General features: G+C 35.9%; 1 protein-coding gene and 1 long non-coding RNA gene across 2 annotated transcripts in view; both read left to right on the top strand.

The window, feature by feature from the left end:
• LOC133522141 (uncharacterized) overlaps nt 1–15,180 on the top strand; it is a 596,248-nt gene that overhangs the window by 374,321 nt on the left and 206,747 nt on the right. The window lies entirely within an intron of this gene.
• Nucleotides 1–15,180, top strand: part of LOC133522134 (voltage-dependent calcium channel gamma-3 subunit-like) — a 92,305-nt gene that overhangs the window by 74,711 nt on the left and 2,414 nt on the right. Inside the window, exons 2-5 of the mRNA XM_061857362.1 lie at nt 8,007–8,127; nt 9,881–10,119; nt 11,738–11,830; nt 13,976–14,116. Coding sequence (XP_061713346.1) covers nt 8,024–8,127; nt 9,881–10,119; nt 11,738–11,830; nt 13,976–14,116 — 577 coding nt within the window. The 5' untranslated portion in view covers nt 8,007–8,023. The remainder of the gene's footprint in view (nt 1–8,006; nt 8,128–9,880; nt 10,120–11,737; nt 11,831–13,975; nt 14,117–15,180) is intronic.

Here is a 15,180-nt window from a genome sequence, read left to right as displayed (position 1 = left end):
TTTTTAGAATAGTTAGTTCTACTACATGGAATGGAGAATAAATGCTTGTATCTGGGACGACATCGGCGCTCTTTATTACCTGGAACTCTTATACATATGTCTTTCAACAAGCTAGGGGCATCAATATAACCATTTATTATTTTAAATAATAGAACAGAATCAACGCAGTCTCTCCAACACTCTAGTGACTGCATTTTATGACGGTTTAAGGATTCCACATAATCTTTGTATTCAATACCACATTTAAAATCAAGGGATGTTTAGACTTGTCTTGCCTGCTGCTTCCTGACCTGGGTTATTATGGCGGTGTAGCTTATATAATACATTTATTTAATCAGGTACAGAGAAAAATTATCTAACTTCTAGGCACGGCACAGTGTATGTCGGGAAATTTTGCGTTGTACCCTACATACGTGCCTACCTACCCTAAAGTACAGTTGCTACAGATCACATTACTTATAGCACATTTGAGGAGCGATCGGATCAAGCAGTTCTCATAAATCCGAAGCCGGCTCGGTCATTAGGCCGGGACCGCTGTTCCGCGTTGGAATGAGATCAGCTCTCTAATTTCCGCACATCATTTACGTTTAAAGAGCATGAGAGTACTTTCTGATCAATTGCTTTTGAAATAAAGGAAACTTTGACTTGTTCGAGATTTACTTCTAAATACTTGGCGCCAGTAAACGGTTGCCTATGGACGTGTGCAACTACAGAAGTGTCACCTGGACAATGTCGATCATTTTGAAACTTGTAGGTACACTCTTTTTTTGATATTTTTTTGGTCATACCTATCCATAGAGAATGATTTTTCATTATAATATATATAATTGTGAAATTAAAAAACAGAAGCAAGGTGTATTTTAATGGTTTCATCTGGGTTGCACCAGCTGTGGTCACTGAAGACTGACGTCCCAACAAAATGTCAACGGGGATATGGAACCACCCAGCAGACCCAGCTACTGGGTTGTTGCATATTTCCGTTGGCATTGTGCTGTACAATAATGAAGTTTTCAGTACATATGGTGCTAATTTTCCGCACTAGTGCGTAAATTAGCACATTATGTAACTATGTCGAAACTTTAAAGAGCCATATGTACTGAAAAAAGTTGTACTATACACGTGCGAATAGGTAATTCGCACTTGTATCGTAAATAACTATTAATTGCGGTAGACCCGTTAATACCATTAAATATTGTGTACAAAACGCGAGAGTTTAAAGTGTTACAGAAGTAAAGTGTGTTCGTGTAATATCTAATATTTTAGGATGTCGGGTAATTCGGAAAGTCGCCCATATTTCCAATATATTTAATTACTTTTCAGAATACCCGAATGCACCTTAAATCAAGCCCATATAACATACCTTAATAATATAAAAATATTGGTACGTATACCTAAACATGTTGTGGCAATTTATTTCACAGAGATATTCGCCAAGTAAAAAGTAGGCACTGCGATCGTAATTGGCGATTGCCTTGGCCCACAAAAAATACCTAAAGGGTTTATGGTCCCTATAGGGTCAGACAATTTGGTCAAACTATGCCATTATTCCTTAATTACAGATCCTTCCGTCCCTTTGATTTAATTAATCGATTGAGTTTTAGTGGATATCGTGTGGAATTTATAGATGGGTACGTTCGGCCAAATAGGATTGGCTTAATTACCAGTAGCCGCATTAGTGTGTTGGCAGTTTTATGTGCGATTAAATATATAAATTATAAATACTGACATATGAAAGTGGGTCAAATTTATCATGTTGCAAACAGAAAACAATATTTTTTCCAATATGCTATTAGTAGGGAAAATTCTTCATTATAGTCAAACTCAAATTTAAAAAAAATTATCCGTTATATTGTCGTGTTTTAGTCTTGGAAGATGTTTTAGTGGACAGGAAGTTATTACTGTAAGTATTATTTTTTACTTTTTTTAAACATGTATCCACTAAGAAAAACGCAAACAGCCAAACGCGAGCCTCGTCTACACGTCCCGGTCAGCGTATTGAGATAGTAAGATAAACGACCTTACTTATATCGTTCTTACAAGACCGTCGTGTATGATCGTGCAATTCCTGCTTAATAAAATCAAAGACTAGGTATATAACTTTTAATTTTTTTAAGGATTTCATGCGTGCACCTACAGTATATTGAATAAACGAAGAGTGGATGGTACTGAATGGCAGAATAAGTTGTGCCCTTAACTTTTTTTTTAATAATTAAAGGTGGAAATTGTTTTTGACGTTTTTGATGTAAAGGTTCAATTTGAGTCATGGTTGATGTTTAAATTATAATAATTTTACCTTATTTGCACTATATATGCCTTGGCAGGAACAGCAATTCGTGGATTCGTTTTCTTTGTCGGACGTCACTAACTCATCCGCGAATTGCATTTTCCCGACCTCTGCAATAAAAAACTATTTATTCCAGACAGAAATAAAAAAAACAGTTAGACTCAATAAAAGTATGTAAATATTCCAGTAGTTTTCTTAGGAAATTTATGTATGTTATAAAATTTGATTCCTTTACAGCTTATTAGGTTTGGGTGCGTATCGATAGCTATAAGTATTTTTGTTATAACATCAGTCTAAATAACGCTTATTTGATATATTTATTAAATCACATAACAACACTTGATATATTAACAAATGATATTATTATCGTTTCATATAATGGTTAATTGATTGAATAACATTAAGCATAAGATTCTTGAAGTCGTTCCGAGCGTTTAGTAATAAGTATCTTGTAATGCATTTCTACCCACTATGAATTTAATAACATGTTTTTTGTGTACACTGTATGCTTAGACTTAGTTTTAACATGTGAATTTTCTCATGTAAGTGAATTATATAATTTTAAAGTTCTTTAAACCTAAACCTAAGTATAATGGATATACTTATAACGTTTGTTTCATCTTAAGTACAATTGGTATAACCTATGATGATAAAATTGAGACACCTTCTACACATAACGAACTGCTATTTACAGATTAGGTTAGACTAGAACTGCAACCCCTACACAAAACAAACCGCTACCAGAAATGTAGGTTAGGTTAGGTTAGAACTGTGACCCCTACGCAAAACGGCTTCAGCTACAATATTCACTGTAACAGGATGTCCGCGTTAAAATGTCTAATCGTCCTCTTTACCATTTCAGCCACTCAACAAAAATGTCCACTCTACCAAATGGTTGACTGTGTCGATACGTCATTCTCATTAAACAAACTGACAACAATGAAATTAAACCAATTTATGTAACTTTTTTGGATGTTGCTACTTACGGCCCGATTCAAAGAATGATTAAGACACGTTTAAGATCTTGGAAAGATCTTCAAAAGATCGATAACTAAACGACATGTCAAAATTGACGTTTATTTCGATTCCGCTGTGATCCCAATAAGATCTATCTACGATATTTCTTACGTCAAAGTGACATTGGTTGCCCGAATCGAGCTGCTTCTGTCAATTATACGACATACAAACGATATCTAAATGAGAACTTATCTTAACCAGAACTTATCGCTATCGTATCTCATTCTTCGAATCGGGCCGTTAATCATAACGACGCATATTGTAGCCCAGTAGCGAACTTTCATAGCGTTTTTTTTTTCGAAACCATCCTTTAATTAAATACGGTCAGTATTTTGATTAAGTGGGCGTTTTGGCACAGTGGACGTTCTGATACAGTGGATGTTTAGAGACAGTGAACGTTTTGACTTAGTAGACGTTCTGATACAGCGGAAGTTTTGTCGTTCTGACACTGTGGACCCAAAGGCACTAAACTGAATATTTGTATTTAATATATTTAATGTATTTAATGTAGATAAATGGGGAAAAAACAAGATTAATTAGATACTTATTTAGTTACTGTGTGACGCTTATGGTGGACTTGAAAAATATTCAATTGGCTAAACTTGGCTGAATTTTAATCATCTTTCTCGCGTTGTCCCGGCATTTTTTGCCACGGCTCATGCGAGCCTGGGAGTTGTTTGGCAACTAATACCTAGAATTGGCGTAGGCACGAGTTTTTACGAAAGCGACTGCCATCTAACCTTCCAATCCAGAGGGTAAACTAGGTCTTATTGGGATTATTCAGGTTTCCTCACGATGTTTTCCCGCGACCTCCGGATTGCGATGCGCACGCTCTTTCCACTAGGCCATCAGCGCTTTTTACAGACTGATATATGTATAACATAAGTGACATTTACTCGCAACGAAATTTAAATTACAAAGTAGAATATCGATAGAGTTAGACCAAGCTAAGTTGGCATCGATTTTGATAGCATAGACTATGCAAGAATTATTTTAAACGTGTAACTTCCATTAAATTATAACGTTTATTTAACACGTTCACAGTCTAAATATGCTATCAAAATAGCTGCCAACTAAGCTTGGTCTGACTAGAGTTAAGTTGTTAATCCTAGAACATTAACAAAACATGTCCAGTGAACGGAAAACTCTGGTTAATAATTCAGTGAAAGCGTATGTTGACGCGATTGACGTGGCCGCAACTCATAGGTTAGGTCCCACAAGATGGAGTATTTAAAATAAAATAAAAAATAAATAAATATAAAATAAATAAATATTAATATTATAGGACATTAGCAGGCCTCGGAGTATTTTTAGCACGGTAAGACTAAGGAGAGCTATGGAGTCTTTGTTAACATTAAAATTAAATTCATACTCATACTCATCCTCATTAATTAAGTTCGTCCGAATCGTTTTATAAATACTTAGACTACTTATATGTAATTAATTCTGTTTACATATATTTAATTAAATGTTATATTATAAAAAAGTAATAATATGTATATGTGTATGTTAATATTATTATATTACCCATATTGCAGTGTCATCGCTCCAATATTTTATTTAAGTACTTAACGTACCTACATACTATAATTACTGTTAAGATAAGGAACTATACGTTGTCACTGGCCGCTTTAGATAATGCACTTAATGACATCATATGTCATGTATCAACATATTAAGACGTATGATTTGTTACTTCAATATATTCATTTAAGGCAAATTTCGGAATAAATTGCTGATTCTATGGATATTGATTGTTAATTCTATGGGGTTGTTTACCTTCATATTATTTGTTACTCGTCAATGAAGATGGTGGTGTATTTTTTATAGCTATTATTTATTTTATGAACTAAATTAATGAGGATGAGTATGAGTATGAACTTAATTTTAATGTTAACAAAGACTCCATAGCTCTCCTTAGTCTTACCGTGCTAAAAATACTCCGAGGCCTGGACATTAGTACACAAATTGACTAAGTCCCACAGTAAGCTCAATAAGGTTTGTGTTGAGGGTACTTAGACAACGATATATATAATATATAAATACTTATAAATACTTAAATACATAGAAAACACCCATGACTCAGGAACAAATATCCATGCTCATCACACGAATATATGCCCTTACCAGGATTTGAACCCGGGACCATCGGCTTCGTAGGCAGGGTCACTACCCTCTAGGCCAAACTGGTCGTCAAAGTATTTAAAGATAGGTATTATTGTGCACTAATCTTGAGTTGTTTTGTTATGTTTATTAAAATATGAATGATGGCGTAGTGCCACGCTTTATAAGGGATCGTAGAACGTTAGTCAAGAAAATCAATTGCAGGACAAAGGCCTTAGTAGGCTCGGCCCGTGTGCGCCGAAATAGTATCTCACGCGCGATTTAGACTACCCATCCATTTCTAATTAATACAGTTAGAAAAGTATGAGTAATCGTCTATGTCGCTCGCGATATAGTGTCGCGGGAATTTGCGCTAAGCCTACTTTTTACATAATTCAATTAATCATTATTTTTGTAGGATCATGACCAGATCTTTAGAGTAATTCCCACACTGCGTTTTTCAGTAGTACGTGGTCGTCATTTATTTATGCTCAGCGGCTATCGATTCTACGAGCAATTAAGTATCACCCACTTCGATTTAAATTTAGCAACGCCCTTAAGTACCTATACCAACGAACTTCAGAAGATAAGTCTCGATCTCCTCTCCTGCCAAATTCGTAGCTTTAAGCCTTATTATGAAACCCATTCACGTTAAATTCATGTCTTGTTGTTACGCAGTGAGCACATGCCTGTTCTGAATTTGCATACCTAAGGATTTTTCGCAATTCTGACACCGTCAGTACCTGACAACTGATGAGGGATCTAATGGGAGATTATCTATGACGTAGCCGCAACTGCAATATGTTAATGGCGGTCGACAGTGACGTGCTCACGGGGAGCCATCTCGCGATTAATTACCTATCACTCGGTGTGTGTTGCATTGATAATTCGTCACTGACAACAATCAAACAATCGTATATTATTGCAAATAATAAATGCACAACTGCAAAATAATGGATATTTTATGTTATGAGATAAAATCAAGCGTATTAGGTTGCGAATATATAAAGCAAAGATTGTACAACCGGTTTTATTTAATACCTGTAAATAAATTTTCAAACTATGACCGCTATAAAAATAATACCTGTAATCCTATTAGAGGTAATGTTTTCATTTCGCTTTTGTTTTTACTGCTATATAAAGACTATTTACAATATTAATTAACTTTATTCAATACCGCTATTCATTGCACTTGAAAGGTAAGATGTCAATCAGATACTACTACTAAAACACAACAAATAGGTGTAATATTGTAACGTAACGCGATAACATTCTGCTTAGCTGGCTGAAGTATTATTACTAGGCACTTAATAAGAAAATACTATTATTAGGTATTGAATAAGAAAATTAATTTACGACGTATGTCATACACACTATTATTTCACTTTTCTGTAAGTCTGAATTTTTTTTACAATTTAGCAATACGGCAAAGCACAACGTATTCAAAGAAACAAATAAAGGAGTATTTTGACATTGACATGTATTACCGGTAATGGTTTTTAAGGATAACATGTCAAATACAGGTATTTTTTTTTATTGTTGTCTAATGGAAAAATCGCTAATAGACATGAATACGGGTAATCAAAGCTTTAGTGATATAAATAGCGAAATACAACTATAACTGGTTATACCTAATTTACGATCCCTGATTTAAAGTTGACCGCCCAATAACTAAAGGCAGGGCCATGGTCATATAAACCGTCAAATATGCAATCTATTGTATTATGGATCCTTATCCATCTATCTTTATTTATAGTACATGCCAACTCAATTAACTGAGTAAAAACCGTTCGTATTACAAGTTACATCTTATCTATAATCTCATTCTACTCGTAATAAAAAGGGGTTGAAAAGTGGTTTCACCTTAGAGACAGCTAATATCAGACGAAATGAAATTTGCACTCATTTTAAGGTTTCCTTGTTGCCGAATACAAAAATTGACTTGGCATACCTATAAAGCTTGATAAAGTCGTTGGTTAACTAAGCGATGTTTTACATGGACCAGTTAATTCCCGCAGGACCGCGCTCGATGTGCGCAACAATCCAAACTAGAATCGAACTGCCATTGCAAGAACAGACAGTTGTCATTGACTTGAGTGCATGTCCCTGTTACATATTCAATTTGGAAGTTCCACTGCTGGAAACAAACAAACGACAACCTTAACGCTTTAACTTTAACGTGTATTTTGTAATGCTTATATGCTAACGTGATCTCAATAGTTTTCTTCTTGGTACACATAGGTACATAGTAGTTTTTTTTATCATTAGGTCTACATATAGAATTAAACGGATCGTTATTATTTTGTTTCGTATCGCTTATTCCACAGCCACACACAATTGTGTGTAGGTAATTACCTACAAGGGTAAGGTTGTGTTTGAAGTAATTTTAGGTTTGAGTACAAATAGTGGTTTGCTTTCGGTCGCAAACATGAATTTCAAACCTTTTTATTTCATACCTTAAATACAAATAATATAAAGTATTCAAACATGTTATCTAAAATACCTAATACTTATAAATGTGTACAAACTTCTAATAAAGTACTTAATACTTATTTAAAGCTTTTGCTCGGCTGATTTGAATGAGATTTTTGTTTTGTTTCAGTGAGAGGCAGGGAAGGTATGTGGGGCGGCGGTGCGCAGTGCGTGCATGCTACGCTGCCGCGTGCCGCGCGCCAGCCCGCGCCCACGCTCAGCGGCGCCATCGCCAGCCGCCGCCCGCCCAGGTAACCCAACTGTAGTGTCCAAAACGCAATGACACTGTCAATCTTATTAAAATGATTGACGGATTAAACGCTGTAATCACGATAACAATGTGGCAACGAAAGCGACGCAATTTATCAAGGATTTCACTCTTATATCGCCAATTTCCCACTGCTTCAACGCTGCTGCTATCCAATTTGAAACTGTACTCTTTTCTCGTAAATTTCCACATCGCCAACCGCATTACTCAGTTGGGTCTAAGGTGACATGCTGTTGTGGCTGCGAATGTCACCTCTGGACTATTTATTTTTTGTTGATATTTATAATTTACACGAGCATTAATATGTATTTGTCTCTTATCCTGAATCGGCCAACGTCTTGTTAAATTTTTGATGATATTTGGAATGAGTACATTATAGTTCGTTTTTTTAAAGCACACTTATAACGCTGGAGAGGGCTCAGCGTGCTGTCATCAAGGTCATGCTGCGCAAACCTCTTTTTTACCCAACGAATTCCCTTTACCGGGACTCGAAACTCCTAAGCGTGAGACGGTTATATGTGTCTAAAGCAGTAGCTCAAGCTCATGTAATTATTGGCAAATTGCCTAACATTACACAGCTGCTGACCAAACGGAAATTTCGAGTCCCCACTCCAAAATATAGATCAGCCCTTGCAAAGCGGTCGCCACATTTTATGCACCTACGTGTATATAACAATGTTTGTAAGGTACACGAAATTCAAAATTGGACTTTAAGTAAGACCAAGGCAACGGTAAAAATGTGGCTTGTGTCGTTAACATATCACGAAACGGAGGCTCTTCTTGTACCAAGTTAACGCACGCGCGCACACACACACACACACACACACACACACACACACACACACACACACACACACACACACACACACACACACACACACACACACACACACACACACACACACACACACACACACACACACACACACACACACACACACACACACACACACACACACACATATTTGTATAGTAGTATCCACCGTTTTGTAATGTATTTTTATGTGTTGTTATATTTTAGTTTTTTAATCTTCTCTTTCTGATTTGTAACGTCTGTACCTATTTGTAACGTTTTTATACTTATTGCCAATGTATTGCACTCAAGCGTCCCGAGATACAGGCTCAGCCTAGTTTGGGGTCCGCCAGTATACCAATAATTATGTTTTTCTGTGTTCTGTACAGAAATAAATAATTTTTTAAATTTTTTAATTTAATTTTATCATTAGAAAAGAGGTAAACAATATTGTCATGTCTTTTTATTGAAAATTTCAAATGTGTTTTTTTAATAAAAAGACACATCTTTTTAATATTTTAATAAAGAGACAATCTCAATTACTCAGTATATTTTAAACCTAGGCAAATAACAGAGGCGCATGTGACGCGCAAACTTGATTGAATTGCACTAATTCAATCAAGTTTGCGCGTCACACTGACCGCTAAAGCAGTTTTAACGAACGTTTGGTTCCATTAGTTTAGTGAATGTTGCAAAGGAAATATATTTCTGTGGATTTATGACAGCCTGTTTCTAATTTTCTGTATCCCTAATCATATAGGTACCACATATACTTAAATGTAGCATACCTAAAAATACTTAGTTCTATTGTATCTTGAATCAGAAACTTACATACCACCTCATTCAGAATAAAATGTATGTCAAACTAGAATTATGAGAAAACATTACCTCATTACAATAGAATAAAAGGCTTGAAACTAATCGAAGTTACAAAATTTTCCAGACCTATACCCCCTTCACCAACACTGGTGGCGCAGATCGACTCGTCCGTGGCGTGCTTGTGGCTGCTGACCCCCCTCTCCGCCGGCACCGCGGTGGTCGCCGTCCTCGTCGCCGTGTCCACCAACAACTGGCTTCACACTGAAGAGAACATGCTCAACCCCTCGTACAACGGCACCGGGAGGCATAGCCTTGTGGCCAAACACACTGTGTCGGGGTTGTGGAGGATTTGTCATACTGACCGTAAGTTTCGTAACTGTTGGAACCTACTTCCTAACAAATGATTTCCATTAAGAGGAAAGCATTCCCAACCCTTCGTAATTACAACGGCACTGGGAGGCTCATCCTCGTTGTAAAGCAAATTGTCTCCGGATTGTAGCTACGAGTACGCCTCTATGCCCCAGTATATGATTTATCAATTCCTGTAAGTATCTAGATATTATCATACATAGAAACATGGGTTTTACTAATAACCAAATGAATATAAATTAATAACACATGCATAAAACAAATACCTTTATATGAATATGATTGATTTTTATATAATTATGTGTTATGAAACTAACAATGTAAAAAAATTAAGTTTTTATAAAGAAAATGAATGCATAAACGCAGGACAGACAGTCAGCTCGCACATTACACAGTCCGCGCGTGGAAAGTGGGGCGCCGTGTACTCGCCGACAATGCGTTTCCGTCGTCGGAAACGACGCATTGTCGGTCGCGCGGAAGTTTCGTCTGCCCACTCGGTATAACGCTGCTCTGTTGTGCAGGTTGCGTTTCATGTAACAATACTTGTTTAGACAGAACAATTGTAGAAACTACGATACTGCAAACAAAGAATATATGCCCACTTGGACGGTACCGAAAATGAAACGACAGTTTTGCGTTGAAAGATCAAAAATCGCTCGGATTATGTAATACTTGGCTGGACGTCACAATCAGGAAAAACTACGTTCTACTGCTAATGTTAACTACGCCACACGAAAAAACGTTATTTCCACGTATATGGTAGGTACTCATATTAACACTGATGTGACTGAAAGGGACATAAACATTCCTCGAACATTCTAAATGCTTGGATTACCTAGCATCTCAAACGCTACCACATAAACATTAAATTATTAAATCAGCAAAATAACCGCAAGAGCACTGGTACCATAATAAATGAAATACTTACTAAATATAAATAGAACTGGTAAATTAGTTTATAACGTTCTGCTTTTATACGGATCAACCTGTTTTTAGTTTTTTTTTGTGGTCTTTATAGTTTATACCAATAAGAAAGCTTGAGGCCACGTTATCCCCCGTCCCCGTTCAAAATAATATAGGTAAAGTCGGTCTCTTATTTGCTAACGCGTAGAGTCAGAACGTGATGTATGAACTAATGTCTAAGATGAGCACTTACGGCCCAATTCAAAGACTGAGATACGATAACGATAAGTTCTGGTTTAGATAAGTTCTCATTTAGATTTCGTTTGTATGTCGTATAATTGACATAAGCAGCTAGATTCGGGCAACCAATGTCACTTAGATACAAATATCGTAGATAGATCTTATTGGGATCACAGCGGAATCTAAATAAACGTCAATTTTGACATGTTGTTTAGTTATCGATTTTCTAAAGATCTTTCCAAGATCTTAAACGTGTCTTCACCATTCTTCAAATCGGGCCGTTAGAGGCAAAGGGAGTGGTAATTTTTCAATAAAAACGACTCAACTGGTTTCACCGTGGCATTTCAGTAATGATTTTTATACCTATACAGATTAATACTGAATTTGGGGGTGTTGTCCTGATGTCCAGTCCATAATAATGTATCCATTAATATAAATAATAACAAAAACGCACATTTCCCCTTTTCAGCCGGGAGCACGGTGTTCAGGTGTGTCGACATTCCGTATTTCCCGCTGTCTCAGCACGCCCCGGACCCTATCGACTCGACAAATGCTATACCATGTGAGTATATTTATATTAACCTGTATTGTTCATATTCCTAAACTCCAATTGGTATGTCTATGTACTGTGAAGAGATACGGTCTATCTGAGGTGGGGAATGTAAACGCTCGAGGTAAATTTCTGATAATATTTAATTCAATTTTTTCTTCAAACTAATAACAGAAATATCGTCTATCATTGTTGCTTGCCACCTTCAGAATGAATCGCATGCAGATCTTTATTCCTTCAGCAGGACGCAGGATTACTGAATTCATATAATCGTTGCCAGTTATATACTGTTCCAACCTTCACAGTACACAAGTCCGAGCTCACTGTTTCTATATAAAAATAATATGAAATATGTTATACATATTTCTCGTGTAAGTGAAATGTAATTTCTTATGAGTAATAAATGTCTATAAACCGAAATGTCAATGAGTAGGACATACGTGGTAAGGTCGACATACTAAAATTATAACCGATACGAGATGTGGCATACAAAAGGTTAACTTTGCGGGTAGGATGTGATGTGGTGTGATGGTGAGTACGGTTGCCAGATCTCCTAAATATTATTTCCTAAACTGGTTCCTGGAACTGGTTCTATGTATTAAGAATGGGCAACGCGCTCGTGACACCTCTTGAGTAATAAACCTTTTTTTACAAGCAGAAACGTCTGCGAGCATTACTAAAAATTTATAAATTAAAGGAAAAATTGAAAAATGTTCTCCTCCGGCAGGACTCGAACCTGCGACCGTTATAACACCGGGCCAATCGCTTCTGCCAACTGAGCCACGAAGGTGTACATTTTTCCATTTAATTTTCATCTGCCATGACTTTTAATTGATGTGCAAGTCAAATAATAAAGTTATTCCGTCCAATGTATAACTAATGAGTTCTGTTAAAATAATTATATTTATTTTATGTTCTCGTGTATTTCTCGATGGCGGTTAAGTTAACATTTAATGAAACAATGTGTAAATAAACCATGAAAGCTTCGATAGACTTAATTAAACGAAAAACATTATTTGCTTCAAAGATGTTGTAGTCTAGTTTTCTATTTAAATTAAGTAAATAAGATAATAATGTATAAATGAAATACACAATTTACCCGTGTTCTTATGAAGAGGCCCGAGTAAATGAAGATTTGATTAAATTTCTAATAAAATATATTATTAAGTAGTTCCAGTACAAATACTAAACTTATTCTAATTAAAATATGTTTATCTAGGTACCTTTAACAGCTTGAATGTATAGGTACAGTCCGCTGCAGAGACGAGGTACCACCCCTGCATAGAAGGTGTATGCAAGGGTGATACCTTTTATCTGTAGCTGACTGTACATACAAGCTGGTAAAGGTACCAACAGCGCCATAATATATAATATATAGGTTTTACGAAATAAAAAACAATTTTCACCTACACTATGGGTACGCATTCTTTTTGACGACGATGTGTTATTTATGCAATAATTGAATAAGATATTTTACTATATAAAAAACCGCGGCACTTGCTTTTGTTGGTGTACAGTCGACTTCATAAATATGTATACATTTTTTCAACTTAATCCATTGTAATAAGGTGAAAAAATTTATACATATTTATGAACGCGACTGTACTTAGACGTCCTGGCAAAGTTTTCTCTTTTTACGATGTATTGTCTTAAAACATTAGACTATTATTATAATTATATTATGTGAACTAAATAAGAGCCGGATATTGTACCACAGTTCGGGACCCCCTTTAAATCCCTAGTAACTTAAGTTTTCATAAAAGATGGAAAAGTATTAAATATCATTCATATCATTATAAATAACAAATAATAATTCTGATTATATTAGTGATTCGAAATAGAATTAAGCATTTTAAGTCAATAAACATCCCGCTCACTGCTGTTTCCGGCGCAAAGGTGCCCATCATAATCTCATAGACAAGAAGTGGAAGGAATAGGAACGTCCTATTTTTGCATATATTTGTATTAAAAGTGTAATCTTTGCGGCAATATATTCCACATAGAATAACTATGCCTTTGCAAAAAAGTAAGATAAATAACAATATGGAAATGACAAAGGCCTGCGGTGATTGCGGGTGATTTCGAACCATTAGCATCTTAAGCTTTTGCGTTATGCCATATCCTTTTGTTATTTAATCGTCTTGTTATAATTTCCAGACGTAGTGACGCGCTCGGCAGCCCCGTTGCTACTCGCAGTTCTGACGCAGGCCTTCGGGGCCCTGTGTTGTGTGCTGGGCCACTGCGTGAAGGGCCGGCGGCTATGCACCTTCATCGCTGGAGTTCTCTTTATCATATCTGGTAAATATTTGCGTTATTGTTCCGTAGATTTACTAGTTAAGCTTCATTGATAAAACGAAGCATGCTGTTCTCGGGGTTTCACCCCATTAGTCGACGCTAAATCAGCCAGAAAATCTGTATTTCATTGTCGTTATAGGGATAAAAATGCACTATCAACACAACAGGATATCATATTCAAAGATAAGCATAAAATGACATCTGCTCTAGCCAATTCGACGCCGATAAATCTGCCTTACCAGATACATATAAAAGCCGTATGTGACATTGGGAAATCAATTTGCACTTACTCAAAATTCAAAATTCCAAAATTTATTCTGCAAGTAGGCCCCAAGGGCTCTTTTACAAGTCAATACAACATTAATAGTAACATCATATAGTGACATGAAAAATACATAACAACATTTATAAATACAACAGGCAATACCTGGGTAAACATTACATTATAATAATCTTAAAATAAATAATTACTACAATACAATAGAGATGTATAGTCTCTATGGTTAAAAACACATTAAATCTGGAGATGTAAAAGGTCCCCAATGTAGTACTCTGAGTACTAATACTAATAAGATTTGGAAGTGTAAAGTCTCTCCAAGTGTCAAAATAAAATTGATACTGAATAAATAAATCGCGTCTGGTCTGGATTGTTAAGCAAGCAGTCTCATAAACTAATGCTACAGAATACATAAACTAGTATGTACCAAGTCAAGTATATTATACAACATGACAGAGACGTATAGTCTCCACGGTAGATGCCTACCGTAAACGATTAAATTGATTTCTGAATGTATATTTATACGCTTATGTGTTGTGGGGCAGACGTGCGATTAAAAATACTGACTTTAAGGTATGACTTAATTTGGCTAGTACCTAGTGTAACACTTGACCTATCCTGATGCCGGCTTCCGCAAGCCAACTAACTACCTACTCAATTAGTATTTTATTATTAGGTCATGCATATTGCGTACATTATTATAACGTCAAATAGGGTAATTCCACGAGACTGTAACGTCAGTTACCAATTCTTTCGTGTGTTCTTACATTAATTAAGCAAATTTAAGTGT

The sequence above is a fragment of the Cydia pomonella genome, chromosome 10 (genome assembly GCF_033807575.1).
Source record: "Cydia pomonella isolate Wapato2018A chromosome 10, ilCydPomo1, whole genome shotgun sequence".
In the NCBI taxonomy this organism is placed as follows: Eukaryota; Metazoa; Arthropoda; class Insecta; order Lepidoptera; family Tortricidae; genus Cydia; species Cydia pomonella.
Note: the sequence above shows the minus strand (reverse complement) of the source record. Positions and strands in the feature narration are given on the sequence as shown.